Genomic DNA, 19,525 nt, shown 5'->3' with positions numbered 1-19,525 from the left:
TTGATTTGGAAACTAAAAGGAATGAAAGATAAGGAAGAGAAATAAGAAACTAGCTAATATGAGACTCCGCACAAGGGAAACTACCTATTCTTTGTAAACCCTAATTTTTTCTATAAAGCAAATCAATTCAAACTTGGAAAAGGGCTGAAAAATGTCCAACTTGGTCTTCCTACTCTAAAAAATTCATCCCCTTTTGGAGAGCTCTTGTTCATCTTCTTCTCATCTTGTGTTCTTCTCCAAACATCCATTAAACCTCTTCCATTCTTCTTCTATATTTGTGATATTGGAGATCTTTGGATCAATTAATGGGATTTTCTATCGATTATACGAGTGCGTCAAAGTGTATACCTCAGATCTACGCACCCTAAAGACAAGGAGCGCGATCAACGGTAGGTTTTCTTCATCTTTGTAATATTATATTTAGAAAAGCATGTTTAAGGTTTTTATTTTCGTATATGGTCTAAACGAATGAGTTTGTAATTGAAATTTTAGTATGTTATAATATGAATCATAATTTTTCAAAATCCAGATTTTTGCTAGAAAATGAATTTTCCTCCATTAAAAATGAATCTTCCTTTGATTTTTCTTCAATATGGATTCGAATTAGGTTTTCAAAGCAAGTCATGTAAATCTTTGAGTTTTTTTAAAATAAGTATTTTCTGAGATTAAAATAGATTAAAAAACTACTGGAAAACATAACTTTCAGCCATGGTTGGCTTATTTGATTTTTGGTTTTATTTTTCGAATGGTAACCCCGAAAAGAGTTATATCTTGATGAGGAAAATAAAAAATATATTAAATCATGTCAAAACTGGCTGATATTTGGTTTCCAATGGTTTTTTAATATTTCTAGATCAGTCAAGAAATTTCATAATTTTTTGAATTATGTTTGTCTTATTTTGAATTATTTCAATATTGGCTTATTTTTAATAAATATCAAACTGATTTGAAAACTAATGAAACTTTCCAGATCTTAATTTTCGACATAAATATAATTTTGCATAAAAACTAATTTTGAAAAATATGTTTTCTTTATTATTTTCTAATAAAGGCCTCGTTTTACGTGCCGTAATTCTTTTTTATACTAAACTTGATAATTTAATAATTTTTTCTTTACAAACCAGTAACATATATTACTGGTATTGTAGAGAAACAATTTCAGGAGTTTTTATAAAGATTTAATATGGCTTTTAAATTTTTTATGTTAAAACGAGTTTGGATTTCAAGAAAACAATTAAGTTCTTCCTTAAAAATTGAGATTTTGGAGGAATAGCACTTTTCAAGTTATGAAATTTTGATAAAAAATATTATGATTCATATTAGATCATATGTAATTTTTTTCATAATTTTAGGATGTCAGTAATCATGTGTTTTTGGTTTTTCTTTCAAATTAGCCTGATTTTGTGAGATCATTAATTGATAGCAAATCACGATGAACATTCATGAAAGTTTTACAGTGGTATTTATGTTTTATCCTCATAAGACTGTAGAATTTTGGATAATTTCGGAATTCATTTGTTATGGGTTGTTTTGTAATTCTTATAATATGAACTAAATTTAGTTAAATCGGATTCAGATAGTAAATCATATCATAAATTCATGAAATATTTACAATAACTTTCTTTAGTTATGAGGACGTTTCTGTAAATAATTTGATCTTTATTAGAATCCGATTGCTATAGGTTTCTTTGTAAATCAACAACCCGGATTGAAGCTATTAAAATTGGAAATTAATAGTAAATCACAATGTATAAGAGTGGAAAGTACGATTTCCTTCCATGAAGGCAACCTAAGCATAAGAATATGTCAGCCCTTAGAGCCTTAGGTTTTTCTTAAATTTTAGACATTATAAACCCTTAAAGAATTAAAAATCAGCAATTAAACAAATTAAGTTCATTTGATCCATGCTTTTGGAACCGTTGGATAACGGTATCACCTCGAAGGAACCTTTAGAACCAATTAGGAACACTTACGTCACGTTCTAGGTTTTAGGGTGTCCTAGAATTAGGAAGTTCAACCTCATCATGACTGATTGCTATTATTAGCAATTGAGTCATAGATCTAATTCCACTAGTTGCCCATTTTTCCTATAGGACAAGCCTAGTTACATATGATGTAGGTTCAGTTGCATTAGTTTAAGGGATATCTTGCACTTAGATATGACCATATAGTATCTTAGATAGAGTCATAGGATAATAAAATCTACTTAACTTGAATGAAATAATCTCTTGAAAACTGTTAAAACAGTAAATCTAGTCTAGATTGGTGTCCTAGATGTCTTAGGCATGTACCGTAGTTCAGGCACAGAACTACATCGACTCTGATCCCAGTGAGGCTTGGGTACGTAGGCAGCTTGGATGTTTGGATGACATTCCTCGCACGAGTCTACCCCACACACAATCAGTGGGGTTTTTAGGGTAGTTTTTTATTTCTTTTCTCATTTAAAACCCTAAATTAAATTGATTAAATTAGTTAGGATTTTTTCCCAAATTAGAATTTTATGAGAACTTTCACATAGATTGAATCTCAACAAATCAAGAAAATCAAGATACACATTTAGGAATTATATTGAAATTAGATTTTAGGATACATGTCATATAGTTCGCGCATCAAGAGAGTTTAAATGAGCCTTTTAAAAGAAATTTAAATGAGTTAATCTTTCGAATTGAAGACCGGATTATCGTGCAAGAATAGTGCATGTGGTGGTAATCCGTCAAACCTTCAATTCTCGGAATCAAGTAACGAATCTAGATTTTTGGGATCGCAGATCATTGAGTGTCATTTATGGGTCCTAGGTCCGTTACCTAGGTGACGACTCTGGTCATTCTCTTTTGCGTGAAATTCAGATTTCTTTTGTGATCCCAAGTTCACGAAAATGTTGACTTAAATTAATAATAAAAAGGTACACGCCAACCGCGTGGGTACGAAAGACCAAGAGAGGGAGGCGGGCAGCCCCGCGCCTCTCGCGGGATCGGGTCCCACACTCCGTACTCTTTAGTGTATGGAATGGAAACCGTCCTACCTATTGAGCTGAGAATCCCATCATTGAGAGTTATCGTGGAAGCTAATCTGCCAGAGTCTGAATGGGTAAAACCCAGGTATTAAGAGCTGCAAATGATAGATGAAAAGAGGCTGAGAGCCTTATACCACATCTAGGAATATCAGAGGCGGATAGAGAGAGCCTTCAATAAAAAAGTCCGAGTCCGAGACTTGAAGCCGGGAGATCTTATGTTGAAGTCCTACACGACACCGGTATTTGATCCAAGGGGCAAGTTCAAACCAAACTAGTCTGGTCCTTACATCATCGATGAAGTCCTACCGGAAAATACCGTAAGACTCCTCGATGAAAACGGATAAAAATTAACTGAACCTACAAACTTGGATCAGTTAAAGAAATATTATGCTTAATACACCAGGAGGCCATCCTTGGACGATTTCAGCTTTGAGCTAACAACCCAAATGTTTTAAAAACCGTTTGCATACCCTTTGGGCCTAAAAAAAACTTTTCCTTTGATAAACCCAAACAAGGGGCATTTAAAAAAAATAGAGTTTGAACTACATTATGACCTGATCCCTTTCTACAGGGTAAGCAGGCAGCCTGATCGATTCAGGTTCGGTCGACCTTTTGAAAAAAAAACACAAACACACCATCTTTGAAACCCCAAATGGGTGAACTACGCGGATCTGATTCCTGTTTCTTTGGGGATACGTCGGCAATCTGGAGAGTCCAGATTCGGTCCAAATAAATACAAACAAACCAAAAGTTTAACCTTTTTGAACCCAAGCCTACCTAAAAGTCCTTCTGGTGTGTTTAGGCCCAGGTTTGTAGAGAAATAGGAAGAAAGAAAAATGATGGAGTCTTAGGCTGGCTAGACTGAAAACCCGAAAGGGCGGTCTAGGCAAAAGTTAGGGTCATTCACCCGCTAAGCTGAAAATCCGAAAGGGCGGCTTAGGCAAAAATCAGGGTGCTGAGCCTGCTGGATGGAAAATCTACAAGGGCAGACAGTCCAGGCAGAATAGAAGGCATACGGTCTGCCGAATCGAAAACCCAAAAAGGCGATTTGGTCATGGCAGTGACTTTATAAAAGGACAGAGCTTCTAAAAGCCAGCTGAACTTTCAGTTTTCTTTGGCATTGCTCTAATGTTTGAGTAAGCGCAAGCAAAGCTTTCTTTGATACTTTCTAGGCTAGGGAGGTTAAGACTAAGCAATCCGAAGGGATAATAACCATGACGGAAATATCGAAAAGAGGAATGAAACACCTTTAAATGCGGTATTCAAAAGATTCTATGAGTGATAGACTTTTACCATCTTAAAACACTTATCAGTTTAAGAAGTAGATTCAGTCTCTCTTAGAGTTCAATTTTTGAACTCGTCAAAGTCTTTGGTCATTGTTTGTTAGAGTCTTTCCTTTGTCAAGTCAAGGTCAGTTTGCAAAGTCTTGTTTAGTTAGTATTCTCCCAAAACCGGGGTGACAAGCAAAAAAAATGAGAAGTTGTGTCTCCTGTGAACAATGCAAAGCAGAGCAAAGTTGAGAAGGTGGCAGGCTCTTAAGCCCATTTACAGCATCAGCAGCCAACAGATATGAAGAAAAATTCTGAGCAGAACCAGTTTCTTGTACTTGTTAAAAGCCTTGTAATCCCAAGTGTTCGTGAATGAAAGTTTTTGGCCATTCCTTTTTTAGTTTGCTTTCCAATGAATCTTGTTATGGAAGTACATCATACTAGGGGCATCTTTTATGACTTGCGTCATAAAAGATGTCAAATAAACAATGATAATTGAGATGGATATTCTCAGCAAATATAGATAAGAGAAGTTCAGACACATTCTTTGGTTCAAGCTCCTCAGCCAAATTGTTTTCTTTTGGAGTCAATTTTTCAGAAAATCTTATCCCCAGTGGAGTCTAGAATCCACTCCTGCAATCTTCTAGCCCCAAGAGAATGCTTTTCCACCTGTTAAAAAGGGTCGATACCTGAACATTTCTTCAAGTTTCATGAGTCAAGTCTTTGGTAAAGATCATGCGCTCCCGGTTACTCTCGACAAGAGATGAGTAATCTGTCAATGAAATCAATCGAAGTTTCTTCTATCGTTTTGAAAGCTTTTAAAGTAAGAAATTATCGGAGTCCATGTTTCGTGGTCTGATCTTTTCTTCAATTGGTTTTTTAAAGGTTTTAATGGAGTAAGAAATTATCGGAGTCCATGTTTCGTAGTCCGATCTTTTCTTCAATCGTTTTGAAAAAGTTTTAATGAGGTAAGAAATTATCGGAGTCCATGTTTCATGGTCCGATCTTTTCTTCAATCTTTTTGAAAAGGTTTTTATGAGGTAAGAAATTACCAGAGTCTGTGTTTCGCGGTCTGGTCTTTTCTTCAATTGTTTTGAAAAGTTTTAATGGAGTAAGAAATTACTAGAGTCCATATTTCGTGGTCTGGACTTTTCTTCAATTGTTTTGAAAAGTTTTAATGGAGTAAGAAATTACCGGAGTCCGTGTTTCGTAGTCTGGTCTTTTCTTCAATTGTTTTGAAAAGTTTTAATGGAGTAAGAAATTACTGGATTCCGTGTTTCAAGGTCTGGTCCTTTCTTTAATCATTTTTGAAAAAGGTTTTACTGGAGTAAGAAATTGTCAAAGTCTGTATTTCGCGGTCTGGCTTTTTCTTCCTTTACGCCGCAATGTATCGTTACCTAATGAGTTAAGAGCAGGTATATCTGCGAGGGTTCATATGGAGCTTGTCTTCGCAATACTATATGAATCTGGACTTATATGGAGCTGGTTCTCACAGGACCATATAAATCTGGGGTCATTCGCTACCCTGAATGAGAGGAGTCAGAGTTACCTGGATAGCTAGTACAGATGGATTTTCAACAATGATACGTATAGCTATCGCCCGGTGAAATTTAATTTCACTTCGGTATTGAATGTTTGAGTTTTCTCAAATATTTGGATACCCAGATGATTAGCAATGAAATGTTGCAATTTAGCTTATCTAATCATCGCTCTGCAATATACTACTACCTAATGAGTTAGGAGTCAGGTATACATGCGGGGGTTTATATGGAGCTATTTTTAACAAGATCAAATGAATCTGGATTTATATGGAGCCATTTTCATAGGACCATATGAATCTGGGGTGATCCACTATCTTGAAAGAGAGGATTTAGGATTACTTGGATAACTAGTACAGATGAATTTTCAGCAATGGTCTGTATAGCTATCGCCCCGGTATTGAATGTTTGAGTTTCCTCAAATATTTGAATACCCCGATAATTAGCCGAGCAATTTTTTGTTTAATTGTCAGTGAAAAAATAAAAACCCTTATTCATCAATACAAGTAAATGAATGTTTGGAATATGATGTTACTTTTATAAACTCTTTGAGTGATTTATTTTGTATTTTCTTTGATAAAGTTTTGGTTACCAGTACAGAAAAAGGTTAGTGTGTGTTTTGTTTTTAATAAAAGTCCTCGTTAATTGATATCGATTGACGAGTTAAGGGGTTAGAGAGAGGCTATCTCATTTGGATGTTATGATTACCGAATTAAGAGTCGTTGAGATGCTATCTCCCCTATGTTTGCAGAGTTTGATTTTTGTTGAAAAGTCATATTGTCATTTCATCCTTGTGAATACCACTTTGAAACCAAAAATTCAAAATTTGCTTTATTTTGGTTTTGGGCAGGTCAAAATGCATTGTGTATTCAGCTTTGGCATTCGCGCAACAAGCACACTCTGCCAAAGAGATCTGTGGACACTCCATTTTGACCGAACCCAAATAACCTTGTTTGAATAAAAACATTATTAAACTATTGAGCTAGAGTCCCAAACTTTACCCTAGAGTAGGTTAGGATCCCAAGTAGGTCCCCATAAAATTTTATCAGAATCCTTCAAAGTTTGCCTAATAAGACGAACCTAGTTTGTAGTGTAGTATAGTACAGTATAGAAAGAGGGGAGTGGTTTATCCGGTTTGGAAGTGTTCTAATTAGACTAATTTGTCGCAAAGGGTTGTCCCTGGGTAACTAAAAGGGTCTGAATTTTCCTTAATTTTTCATTAAACATTTTCCTTCTGGCCACCCTAGTTTAACAAGAACAAAGTGAAAAATACGTAAAGAGGAGGTGCCTTGTCAACTATTGGGGGTAAAAAATCAAGTCAAAACTCTATAAATAGAGAGCTTGTGTTCTCATTTAGGGATCCTTCTTTTCACAAGTTAGGGTTCTTTAGAGACTTCAAGAGAAAGAGTGAGAAAACAGAGAGTTTTGCTTAAAACCCTAACCAATTCATTCTCTAATCATTTCTTCCGGCGAATCCGACCGAATTCCAGTTAATCTCCGGCAAATGTGCGCATATCACATCATCTAAAACCTATCTTCTTAGATCTTTGTTCTTCTTAAGCATTTCAAACCCTATTTTCATCTTCAGCTTTCGCTAGATCAGTTTTTTCTAACTTTTTCTTCGAAGCTTTATTGGATTTGTTCTTTTCAACATTATTTCTGCCTTAAATCTATCTCAAGAACTAAATTGCAGAGAAGAAGGTTTTGAGGAGCTGAGAATCAATCAATTTTTCCATAAATCTGACCACGCCTGGTTTAGATTTGAGCAATTTTCATCTTGATTTGAGTGATTCTCTCTGGAATTTGTTGATTCTCTTTCCGATCTACAAAGGAAGAAGAAGAAAAATTCAAATCCAATAAGATTTAATCGTTTGAAGAGGAAATCTCAGCCTCAAGAGAAGAACGGAAGAGTTCAGTTCTTTGTTGAAGGAAAAGAGGAGAAGAACATAATCTAACCTCTATTTGCAGATCAGGTGAGTATGTTGAATTCTTTCTCGATCATGTTAGCTCTGAAATAGTGTGGATCTTCTTCTGCTTATTTCATTTTGATCATTTTTTTTAGAGTGAGATCTTATTTACAGTTTATTTTTTTTAGAAAAATCAAAAGAGTTTTTTTAAAATACAAAATGCAAAAAGGAATTTTACTTCTAGATATCTGCTTAGAAAATGTGGAAGTTGAGTTGGCTCTTTGTTTTGATTTATTTTGATTGTCTTCTTAAATATTCATTGTTTTGATTCTCCTGCTAGAATTTTAGTTTCATTTGTTGTGTATTTTAGTTAAAATTTCTCTATATTTCATTTCTTGAAAAATGAATTTAAAAAAAAATGAATTAAAAAGGAAAACGTATTATCTGGTGAAGATTTTCGTATAACATTGGATATATATGTTTGATGTGACTAAAGTTCTGTTTGGAATCAGTATACAAGCTCATGTGTTGCATCATGTTTGTTTGATAAAAAATAATGTTTTGAAAAAAAATTAATTATGTTGATCGAGTAGTCATGAGTTAGCTTATAAGTTGTCTTTACTCACATCCTTTTGTAGTTACATATTGTCTATATATTCCTTTGAGTCAGGCAGTTGTCCTTGTCCAAAGTCTTCGACAAATTTGGTTATTTCTCTTCACTTCTCAGTATAGTAGAATGAATATTTGGCTTATTTGTTCTTGTCATTCAAATGAATATACATGATCATGTCATTAATGTCACGAATTCATGGATACAAATCAGAGAATCGGAACTTCTGGCTATGGGAAATTGAGTTGATCTGTTGCAAGCCACCTTAAACATTTTTTTTAAGAGTTTGGATTTTGAAATTCATGATTATTGGCTTTATTTGTAAGACGTCATTAAAAGATGAAGTGTCAGTCAATATATAGACGAAATTTTTTATTTTTTTTTAAGTTTGTAAGTCGCTCATTATTTAGTGTGTTCATCATGATTTGATGGTTTTCCTTTATTATGTCTCTTTTTAACCATTTAAATTGTGTAAACTTATCTTAAAATTTTGCACTTTGGTAGTCATAACATCTTTTATTAACTGTTGGTAAATTTGAGAGAGGAATATAATCTCTTATTAAACATTGAGTTAATTAAGGAAGAATTTATGAAAAGCTTAAGCCAAGCTACTTTTGGATGAGGTTTAGTTTACTCTGTTGCTACGCATTTGATGAAATCTTGTGAGTTATCTGATCTGTTTGTGATGCTAAATTTCTGGACTTTGAGAATATTTGGACATAAGAATTTACGGTTGAAAAAAAGAGTTTGTGAGGATATTTTAGATATTTCGTATGGCCTATGTTGTAGATCATACATTGTCATGTCGATGGTTCTATTACTTATATGATTCTTTGATAATAGAATGGAGGATGAAAGGTTGAATACAATTCAAAATGCAGCACCTCATTGTTTTTTTTTTCATTTTTGTTTAAATGATGGCGGCTCAGTCATGTTGTGTTGATTTTGGGTTGTTCTCTGCATCTGTTGGTATGAATTGGTATCAGCCTATGTTTATTTTGATTTGTTAGCTTTTAAGGCTTTAGCATAATATTTAAGAGATTGCAGTAACATTTGAGGGTTGTAATTCTGATGGGTTGAACATGATTTTTTTTATTGTTTCAAAGTTTTTAATGTTAATGTGACTTTGTCCTGTCATTGGTCTGGTTTTAGGCTGATAGTTTTAGCCATTTGGGGACATTTTCTGTAACTAGCATAACCTTGTTAGAATAAAAAACTAGCATAACTAGCATGAAAGATTGCTAGTTCTTATAGCCTGAGTTAATTCCTCATATATGTTTTAAGCAATTATTACGATTCATGAAAAGCCGTAGTGACTCTAAACTTCTGGTAATTGTTTGCATAATTTTTAATTTAGGAAGTTGCTTCAGATTGTTTTTGATAATTGTTTCCCTTAAGTGACGGTTTGTTCTTACATCATGAACAAGAATTTATCATAATAAATAAATTGGTTTATAAAGGAATTATTTTTAGTAATGATTTTTACTATCACAGAATATTTGAAACAAAAAATCTTCTATCATCTTACATGCTAAAATATGTTTCCTATTGAACAATTTCTCAACATAAGTTTTGAATTCAGTTAATTTTGGAAATTCTAATTTTTTTTGCACTAGTTTGTGTATGGTCTCAATTACTCTGACATAGGACTAAAGTATCTATAGTCAATAAATACAGTCAGTTACATATATACTTCAAGGTCATGGAATGTGAGCATCAGGGTGCTAGTTTGTTTCTTAATATTATAGAGCGAATAATAAATTTTCTATTTTGGTTTGATCATACAATTGTTGTTTTAAATCATGATTGAAATTATTCAGAACTTTTAAGAGTATGATAGATGGGGGTCAGATATGTGATCATGTTTAAATTCGTTTCTTTTTCCTCATTTCTGTTTGATAGTTGTGGTAGATGCTTAAAAAGTTATGATTTTGTTGGGATTGGTTCAATGTTTTTAAAATGATAAGCTAAGAATTTGTTAAGGAAAATGATATTAGTGAAATGGGATTTGTTATGCTGCTACCTTGACTTATAAGACTTAGTTTTGGTTTTGGAAAGGCTTATTTGGATAGTGTTTCAAGGAAGAGATGGTATCTGAAATCCCAGGGGTGATGGCAACCCAAGAGGGGGGGTGAATTCGGTATGAAATTTTTTTTGCCGAAAACAAATGTGGAAGCGAAATCAAATGGCAAATAAACAATCAAGCACACAAAGTAAAAATCCAATGCACAATACAAAATAAAAAGCAAGGGTAAAGAGAGAGTGCACCGAGACTTTTAAGTGGTTTGGTCCCAACCTCGGACCTACTCCACTCCACCAACAAAAGTGTTGATGGCTTCACTACGGATTCCTTTAATGGCGAGGAATCCACCCAATTACAACTTGGTTCGGCTACGCCACGCAAGACTTGCCACGAACCAGAGAAAGCTCCTCATCTCCAACACTCGCTCTTGATATAGCTCCGCGTCCCTTCGCACTCGCCCATCTTACAAAAATGTAAAAGAAAATGAAATTGCAAACCCCTCTTCAAGGGTGGATGAAGCTCTCAAGCATATACAAACAAAACTCCCTTAAAAGATGTACAAAGATAAGCACTAGATATATCCCAAATGAGGCACAAGGGTGTTTAATCACTCTTCACAAGATTAAAACATGTTTAGGAATGTAAGAGCTGTCTCTTAGGAGGTCTTAAATGAGGTATATATAGCTCATTTCAAAATATGACTGTTTGAGGGCAAAAGGGCAAAAAACTGGGTTGAAAAAGTCAAACCCCGCAGGCTCCAACGGCTACATTGCCAGGCCACGGAGGTCGACCGGGCTATGGCGGTCGCCCGCCCTTATCAGGTTTATCTTTTTAATTTCAAATTTCAAACCATCGCGGTCGTCCGGGGAGAGCAACCTGGACATATTTATTTTTGTGCGGTCGTCCGGCCCTATGGAGGTCGACCAACCCGACCTTACTGGATTGTTTCTGGATTTCCAGAAACACATCCGGGATCGACCGAAACACCCCGGTTGACCGGCCCGCTATTCAAATCCAAGTCGGGATTTCCAGACTTGCTTCCGCGGTCGCCCGGCAAACCCCGGTCGACCTGCCCTAGTAAAAATTCCATTTTTAACTTTAAAACTTCAGGGGCTTTTGGGCCAAGGTCTTTGGGCTTTTTCCTATGCTTTCAAATATATTTTCAAATACATTTTCAAGAATATATTTTCAAATACATTTTCAAGTTCATTTCAAATACATTTTCAAGTTAATTTCAAATATATTTTCAAGTTAATTTCAAATAGTTTTTAAGGCCTTTGAAACTCAATTACTTGTGCCTTTAAAAGGGATATCTAAGTGAGATTAGACTTACATTCTAACACAAGACAATTACAAACAAATCTTCAACTTTGAAGCTCTTCATGTCTTGGTCACTTCCATAGATCTTCTCTTTGATTCTTCGGCTCTTCAAGATGTCTCCTTGATTTCTCCAAGCCTTCGAATTCCTTTGGCTTCCAATGGGATGTCTTCAATTGGTTCATGCCATGATCCATGCTTCATTGACTTTGGTGTTTAATTTCTTGATTTCTAATACATGCACTTTGAAACATCAAACACATTAGATAAACACCACAAATCAACTTGTGATTCGAATCATCAAAACAAGAAGGTAATGCCACGGTGGGAACCATTGGGCTTACATTCTTTCCCTTTTTTATGATGACAACACACAAGGTGATTGCCACATCTAAGCATAATAAACCTAAAACTTCTCCCCCTTTGTCATCAACCAAAAAGGATGGGGTGAGAGTTTAAGCATAGGGGTATAAGATATACAAATAAAGCTCCCCGTTTGTCAAGGAAAGAAAGAATCTAAAACTCCCCCTATTTAAAAATAAAATTCAAAACAAGGAAGGTTTAGAAACATAAATGGGGTTTCGAAAAAAAAACACATATAATGCTCCCCCTAAATTAAATCTCCCCCTATAGAATATATGGGGATCATCAAAACATATAGCCAACGTAAAAATATAACAATATAAACAAAAACCTTGGGCTAAAAACTACCAAACTCATAAAGATATTCAAATTAAACCACAAGCCCCTAATATAATACAAAGCATAGATAACTATGTTGGGGCCTTTGTAACCCAAACCCATTTGGTTCCAATAGGTTTAGATTTACCTAAAATGTTCTTTTCAATCCATACCATTTTATTTTTAGGTAATAGTCTAAACATACATTCATTTTTAAAATGTCCAATTCTACAACAAAAATGACAATTTGCACATGTAGGACATGTAAAATCACAAGAAGATTTATGATTTTCAAAAGATTTCTTCTCTTCTTGCAAACCTTGGTTATCAAAAATAAATTTTTTATTTTCTTTCTCAAATGAATTAGATCTTTGAATCAAAACATTGTTAGCACTAATCAAGTTTTCATTTATTTGATTCAAAGCATCATTTTGAGCGAAAAATTATCAATTTCCATTTTTAAAGAATCAATTTCTTTTTGCATGTTGGAAATTGAAATGCTGAAATCCTTTTCAATATCAAAAGACTTTGAATGCACATTAGGATTCACAACACAATCATGTACATAAGATGCATTGGAATTTACAAATGCAAAATGACAATCACGAGATTTATAGATATTTTCAAGTTTAGTCCAAATTTCATGAGCATTTTTATATTTTGAAACTTTCTCAAATACATGAGGAGACAATGAGCAACAAATGACGATTAAAGCTTTAGCATTTAAATCAAGCCATTTGGAATCAATTTTCTCCCTTTTCCTTTTAGAAAGAGATGATTCATTTTCAAACAAATCCAAAATCTCATAATCTAATGATTCTCAAAAGAAACATACAAAATTTTCACTTATCAAAATTATTTTCATAATTAATAGGTGGATCTAAAATCGATTGACCAATATGAAAATCCATGGGATGCCAAAAAAATCTTTATTCTCTTTTCAATTTTGGAAATTAAAAAATCCCCAAATAAGAGCCTTGTGCTCTGATACCAAGTGAAATCCCAGGGGTGATAGCAACCCAAGAGGGGGAGTGAATTGGGTATTAAAAAATTCTTGCCAAAAATAAATGCGGAACCGAAATCAAATGGCAAATAAACAATCAAGCACACCAAGTAAAAATCCAATGCACAACACAAAATCAAAAGCAAGGCTAAAGAGAGAGTGCGCCGTGATTTTTAAGTAGTTTGGTCCCAACCTCGGACCTACTCTACTCCATCAACAAAACCGTTGATGGCTTCACTACGGATTCCATTAATGGCAAGGAATCAACCCAATTACAACTTGGTTCGACTACGCCTCGCAAGACTTGCCACGAACCGGAGAAAGCTCTGCGTCTCCAACACTCGCTCTTGATATAGCTCCGTGTCCCTTCGCATTCGCCCATCTTACAAAAATGTAAAAGAAAATGAAAATACATACCCCTCTTCAAGCGTGGATGAAGCTCTCAAGCTTATACAAACAAAACTCTATTAAAAGATGTACAAAGATAAGCATTAGATATATCCCAAATGAGGCACAAGGGTGTTTAATCACTCTTCCCAAGATTAAAACATGTTCAGAAGCACATCCGGGTCGACCGAAACACCCTGGTCGACCGGCCCGCTATTCAAAGCTAAGTCTGGATTTCCAAACTTGCTTCCGCGATCTCCCGGCAAACCCTGGTCGACCGGCCCTAGTAAAACTTCCATTTTTAACTTTAAAACTTCAGGGGCTTTTGGGCCAAGGTCTTTGGGCTTTTCCCTATGCTTTCAATTATATTTTCAAATACATTTTCAAGTTCATTTCATATATTTTCAAGTTAATTTCAAATATATTTTCAAGTTCATTTCAAATAGTTTTTAAGGCCTTTGAAACTCAATTACTTGTGCCTCTAAAAGGGATGTCTAAGTGTGATTAGACTTACATTCTAACACAAGACAATTACAAACAAATCTTCAACTTTGAAGCTCTTCATGTCTTGGTCACTTCCATGGATCTTCTCTTTGATTCTTTGGCTTTTCAAGATGTCTGATTGATTTCTCCAAGCCTTCAAATTCCTTTGGCTTCCAATGGGATGTCTTCAATTGGTTTATGCCATGATCCATGCTTCCTTGACTTTGGTGTTTGATTTCTTGATTTCCAATACATGCACTTTGAAACATCAAGCACATTAGATAAACACTACAAATCAACTTGTGTTTGGAATCATCAAAATAAGAAGGTAATGCCAAGGTGGGAACCATTGGGCTTACAGTATCAGATAAGTCGTATTGTGACATTTATAGTTGCTCAGTTCAAACTTTAGAAACTACCATGATTAGGTTTTGATGGTTCTCATAAATAATTTTTTATGATGATAAATGGTTTCATGGCATTTCATTTTTCTAGATAATAGTGCAGATTTCTTTATTTTATCCACCGGATTGTGCATGATAATTTTGTCATATGTAGAAACTATATCCTTCCTAAGAATCCTCGAATCTCTTTCTCGGTTTTGGGTGGCGGTATTTCTTGGATAGCCTTAATCTTCTGAGGGTCTACCTATATGCCCCTTTAACTCACCATAAATCCTAGCAATTTACCGGATATAACTCTGAATACACATCTGCTCGGATTCAGGCGTAACTAGTATTTGAGTATTCTTTCAAAGAACTTCTTGAGATTAGGGATATGATCTCCCCTTACTTTGGCCTTTACAATCATATCATCAACATAGACTTCGACTTCCCTGTGTATCATGTCATGAAGTAAGGTTGCAGCCGCCCTTTGGTATGTCGCACCGGCATTCTTGAGACCAAATGGCATTACTCGATAATAATAAGTTCCCCATTGTATAATGAACGAGGTTTTAGTCATATCCTCCGATGCCATCTTAATTTGAATATAACAGGAGAAACCATCCATGAAAGATAGTAACTCATGCCCGGCTGTATTGTCCACCAAGATATCAATATGTGGTAGAGGAAAATCATCTTTCGGACATGCCTTGTTCAAATCCCTAAAATCTACACACATTCTCACCTTTCCGTCTTTCTTTGGTAGCCATTCTGGATATTCCACAACTTGTTGAAATCTACCATTCAATTGCTTAGTAACTTCTTCCTCTATTTTCAAAACCCACTCAGGCTTTATTTGCCGTAGTTTCTTCTTTTTAAGCTTAATTCCTGGTAACAAAGGTAGCTTGGCTGAATAATGTCTTCGCTCAACCCAGGCATATCTTTGTAGGACCAGACAAAAACTACTTTATAATCCCTAAGTAGGTTTATTAATTCGTCGTGCTCTTCAGGAGATAGAGTATTCCCAATTCGTATTTCCAGTATTAAATTTTCTGTTCTGATATTTATAATTATGATTTCGTCTTTAAGAGGCTGGGCTCGGCGCTCCTCTTGTTTGAGCATATACTACAACTCAAGGGGAGTTTTGTCGATCCCTTCTTCCTCGTTTTGAGGAGGGAGTGTCATTGTTATTAAAGTTAGAAGCAAACACAGAGACATGCTGATAATCAAATTTCATTGAATTAAAAGAAACTACATCATCATCGGACTCATCCTAAACAGGCTCAGGACTCACATTATAAATAAAATCAGAAAATGACTCGCCCAGACTAGGCACTAACACAGACTTAACTGACTTAACTGGACTCGACTTAGCAATAAGATAAGTAGGAATAACATCAGAACTCCAAGTTGAAAGACCTTCTGTTGTGGGTGCAATCTGACTCTGAGGTTCGGCGAAGGTAGAATCACTCTGAATAGCAGCTACCAGAACATCTTTACTGTCTATTCCTCCTTCTTCAAAAAGATCTGACCCAGGTACCTCCTGCCAATCAACAGTAGGTTCTTCTTCTTCATACAAGGATTCCAGCAAACCTGGCTCAAGGTAGACTAACCAGTCTTCCACAGCTGTATCAACACAAAGTACTGGTGGTTCTGTTTTTGGGAGAGCAAGGCCAGTGAATATTTCAAATCCAGGTACCATAATCCCGGTTACCGAATCATACCATGGTTCAGAAAACCCATAGTATGGTGAAGTCTCGCCTTCCCTGACAAAATGACCATTCATCGATAGGGAGTACGGAGCCATTGGGAGTACTCCTCCGGTGCGACGAAATTCTTCTCTCAATCTAAACAGTTCTTCCATAGCTTTTTCTTCTTCTTCAATAGGTATATATCCAAGACCGAAGGTTCCTTTGTTTGCTTTGATTGGACACTAGTTGGAAGCCTTACTCGGATTACGGCCCAAACTCATACCAGGAAAATAATTCATTTTTCTCATCATCTTGGCAACAATAGGGTTGATGGCATATGTCAAACACAATTCCTCACGGGAGGCTCTTCGTATGAAATAGCAGCAACATCGAATGCAAAGCCATTCAGATTGTATTCTTCTGCTTTTGCCATAGGGAGAATCGGAATTTTCCCTGTTATTTGCCCTATTTCAGGCTCTTCATCAACTCTGACGGTGACTAGTTTTCCATTTTTGACGAATTTTAGTTTCTGGTGGAGGGTTGAAGCAACGGTGCCTTCATTATGCAACCAGGGATGTCCCAAAAGCATATTAAACGAAGCCTTGATATCAATAACTTGGAACTCAACTTTGAATCCTTCACCACCTGTGGGACCCGATCCCGTGAGAGGGTCGCGAACGCGCGATGCGCCACACTCTCTCTTGGTCTCTCGTACCCACGCGATTGACGTGTGCTTTTTATTATTTTAATTACCCAACCAAGCAGGTAGCAACCAAGCCATAGGGTGCAAACAAACGTGCAACCCAATACCCATAAGGGTAGGGGTAAGCCGCCGTGCCTAACAAGGTGTGATTTAATTCATCTTTTCCGTGAACTTGGGATCACTAAGGCAATCCGAATTTCACGCAAAAGAGAGTGACAGAGTCGCCACCTAGATGAGGGATCTAGAACCCATAATTGACCAGAAATCTAGACTCGTTACCTGGTTACGAGAATGGAAGGTATGGGGAGTTACCACCACATGGACCATTCCTGCCCGATAATCGGTCTTCAATTCCAAAAGTTAACTCTTTTGAATTTCTTTTAAATGGCTCATTTAAATCTATATTAATGTGCAAACTATGTGACATGCATCCTAAGATCTAATTTCAATATAATTCCTAAATGTGTATCTTGATTTTCTTAATTTGTTTGAATTCAATCAAAGCGAAAGTTCTCCTAAAATGCTAATTTGAGGGAAATCCTACATATTTTAATTAAGAATTTATAAGAAAACTAATATACAAAATCCATCACTTGTGTGTGGGGCCGACTCGTGATTGGCATGCCATCAAGCATCCAAGCTGCCTACGTACCCAAGCCTCACTGGGATCAGAGTCGACGTAGTTCGGTGCACCTAAGCTAAGCTACTTATGCCTAACTCATCTAAGACACCGATCTAAACTGGATTGACTGTTTCAACAGTTTTAAGAGAAGATTATTTAGTTCAAGTTGAAGGTTTTATTATCCTAGGACTTTATCTAAGATGCTATATGATCCTATCTAAGTGCAAGACATCCCTTAGACTAATGTAGGTTAACCTACATCCTAGGTAACTAAGTTTGTCCTAGGGAAAAATTGGGTGACTAGTGTAACTAGATCTATGGCACGGTTGCTATCCATAGCAAACGCCCGTGATGAGGCTGGACTCCTAACTCTAGGACTCCCTAAAACCTAGGACACGACATGACGTAAGTGTTCCTGAATATGGCTCTAATGGTTCTTACGATGGAAACCGCAATCCAACGGTTCCGAAAGACATGAGGTAAATTGATTCAATTTGTTGAAGTTAATGATTTTCAGATTTCAAGAATTTTCGGTTCCTAAACATCTAAGGAATACCAAAGGCTCATGGTTCGCAAATTTCAGCCTCGAATCGCAACCATGGAAAGGAATCGTGCTCTCGACCCTCGTATAATTTAGCACGTAAGTTATAGTATGTTATTGCTTAGCATATTTCTCAGGATTTCCTTGGACAGTGGACCTCGGAGCCAATAACATACTATAATTTACCCACTTCAATTATACTAGATCAATCGCAATTAATATACGATTATGGTTACGATTTTGGCATCTAAATTATCCTAGCATGGCCATTTTACAAAGGAAATCCAAGACTCCTAAGATTTCTGTTCCAGCTGCTTAAGGAATGAATACGCGATAGAAATTTAAAGTTCCCTGGAAGTTTTCATAATGATTTTGGTTAATTTCAATTTTTAATAGATTTTATCAATTTCAGATCACATCGATGATTTTACAAATGAACTCAATGCAAACAAACTGGAAATAAATTGAAATTTCTACAGTAATAGGATATGAATGAATATAGCCTACTGGAAAACTGTCATAGATTTTTATATTAATTTGATATTAATTTCTGATTTAATAACAATGAGACCAGATTGTTAAAATTATAAAGAAACCCTTATAAATAGAAATTTAAATCCATTTAAATTTCTACAATAACAAGGTATGAATGAATATAGTCTTCTGTGAAAATTTCATGAATTTTAGATACGATTTACTATCAATTTTAAATTTTCAAAAATTCTGATCAGATTATGAACTTACACAGCATCCCCTAGGAAACAAATTCTAAATCAATTGAAAATTTTACAGTAATATAGGATTCACAATATGAGACTACTGTAAAAATTTTGAAATTTTTAATCATGATTTGATATTAATAACAAACCTCACAAAATCTGGTTGTTTCAAAAGAAAATATCAAACGATATACCAAATAGAATCCTAAAATCATTAAAAATTCATGGCAGAATATATCAACATCATATTATTTTACTACGAAATTTCATTAATTTCAGAACTTATTTGGTATATTTTCTATTTTTTCTTCTTCAAAAAGATGTTTTTTAAGAGTTTTCAATTTTTTAAACATGATTTTTGAAAAAAGTATGACTTTGAAAGATGTCCTTTAACATTGTTCTGATATGATGAACACAAGAAAATTATAATATTCTAAGAAATAGATCATCCTAAGATAGCTGTTTTTTCCAATTTCTTAATATCCCAGTCATTAATTCAAATTAAATTTCAATCTTCATTCAAATTTTGAAAATCCTTAGATCCAACGTCTGATCCAATCCGATAGTTTTTTTAGTCCCATTAAATAGATCATTGCATTAAATTTTGAGACGAATCGGACTTCGAAACACTCTTGT

The 19,525-nt window shown here is 35.1% G+C and overlaps 1 protein-coding gene across 1 annotated transcript; it reads right to left on the bottom strand.

Annotated features, from left to right (window-relative positions):
• Positions 1-6,844: 6,844 nt before the first annotated feature.
• Positions 6,845-18,667, bottom strand: LOC143887655 (uncharacterized). The gene is made up of 2 exons (XM_077391770.1): positions 11,693-18,667; positions 6,845-10,821 (listed from the first exon to the last, which is right to left on the bottom strand). The coding sequence occupies exon 1, from the start codon at positions 16,475-16,477 to the stop codon at positions 15,887-15,889; it is 591 nt and encodes a 196-aa protein (XP_077247885.1). The 5' UTR covers positions 16,478-18,667; the 3' UTR covers positions 6,845-10,821; positions 11,693-15,886.
• Between the last annotated feature and the right edge of the window lie 858 nt (positions 18,668-19,525).

This window comes from Tasmannia lanceolata, unplaced genomic scaffold (genome assembly GCF_043159265.1).
Source record: "Tasmannia lanceolata isolate RefF3 unplaced genomic scaffold, GAP_Taslan_0.1 ptg000012l, whole genome shotgun sequence".
Classification (NCBI taxonomy): domain Eukaryota; kingdom Viridiplantae; phylum Streptophyta; class Magnoliopsida; order Canellales; family Winteraceae; genus Tasmannia; species Tasmannia lanceolata.
The sequence above is the reverse complement of the archived record's forward strand: the minus strand, read 5'-3'. Positions and strand labels throughout refer to the sequence as shown.

Coding starts and splice junctions, on each gene's coding strand:
- LOC143887655 (XM_077391770.1), bottom strand. CDS start 16,477: ATGGAAGAACTGTTTAGATTGAGAGAAGAATTTCGTCGCACCGGAGGA.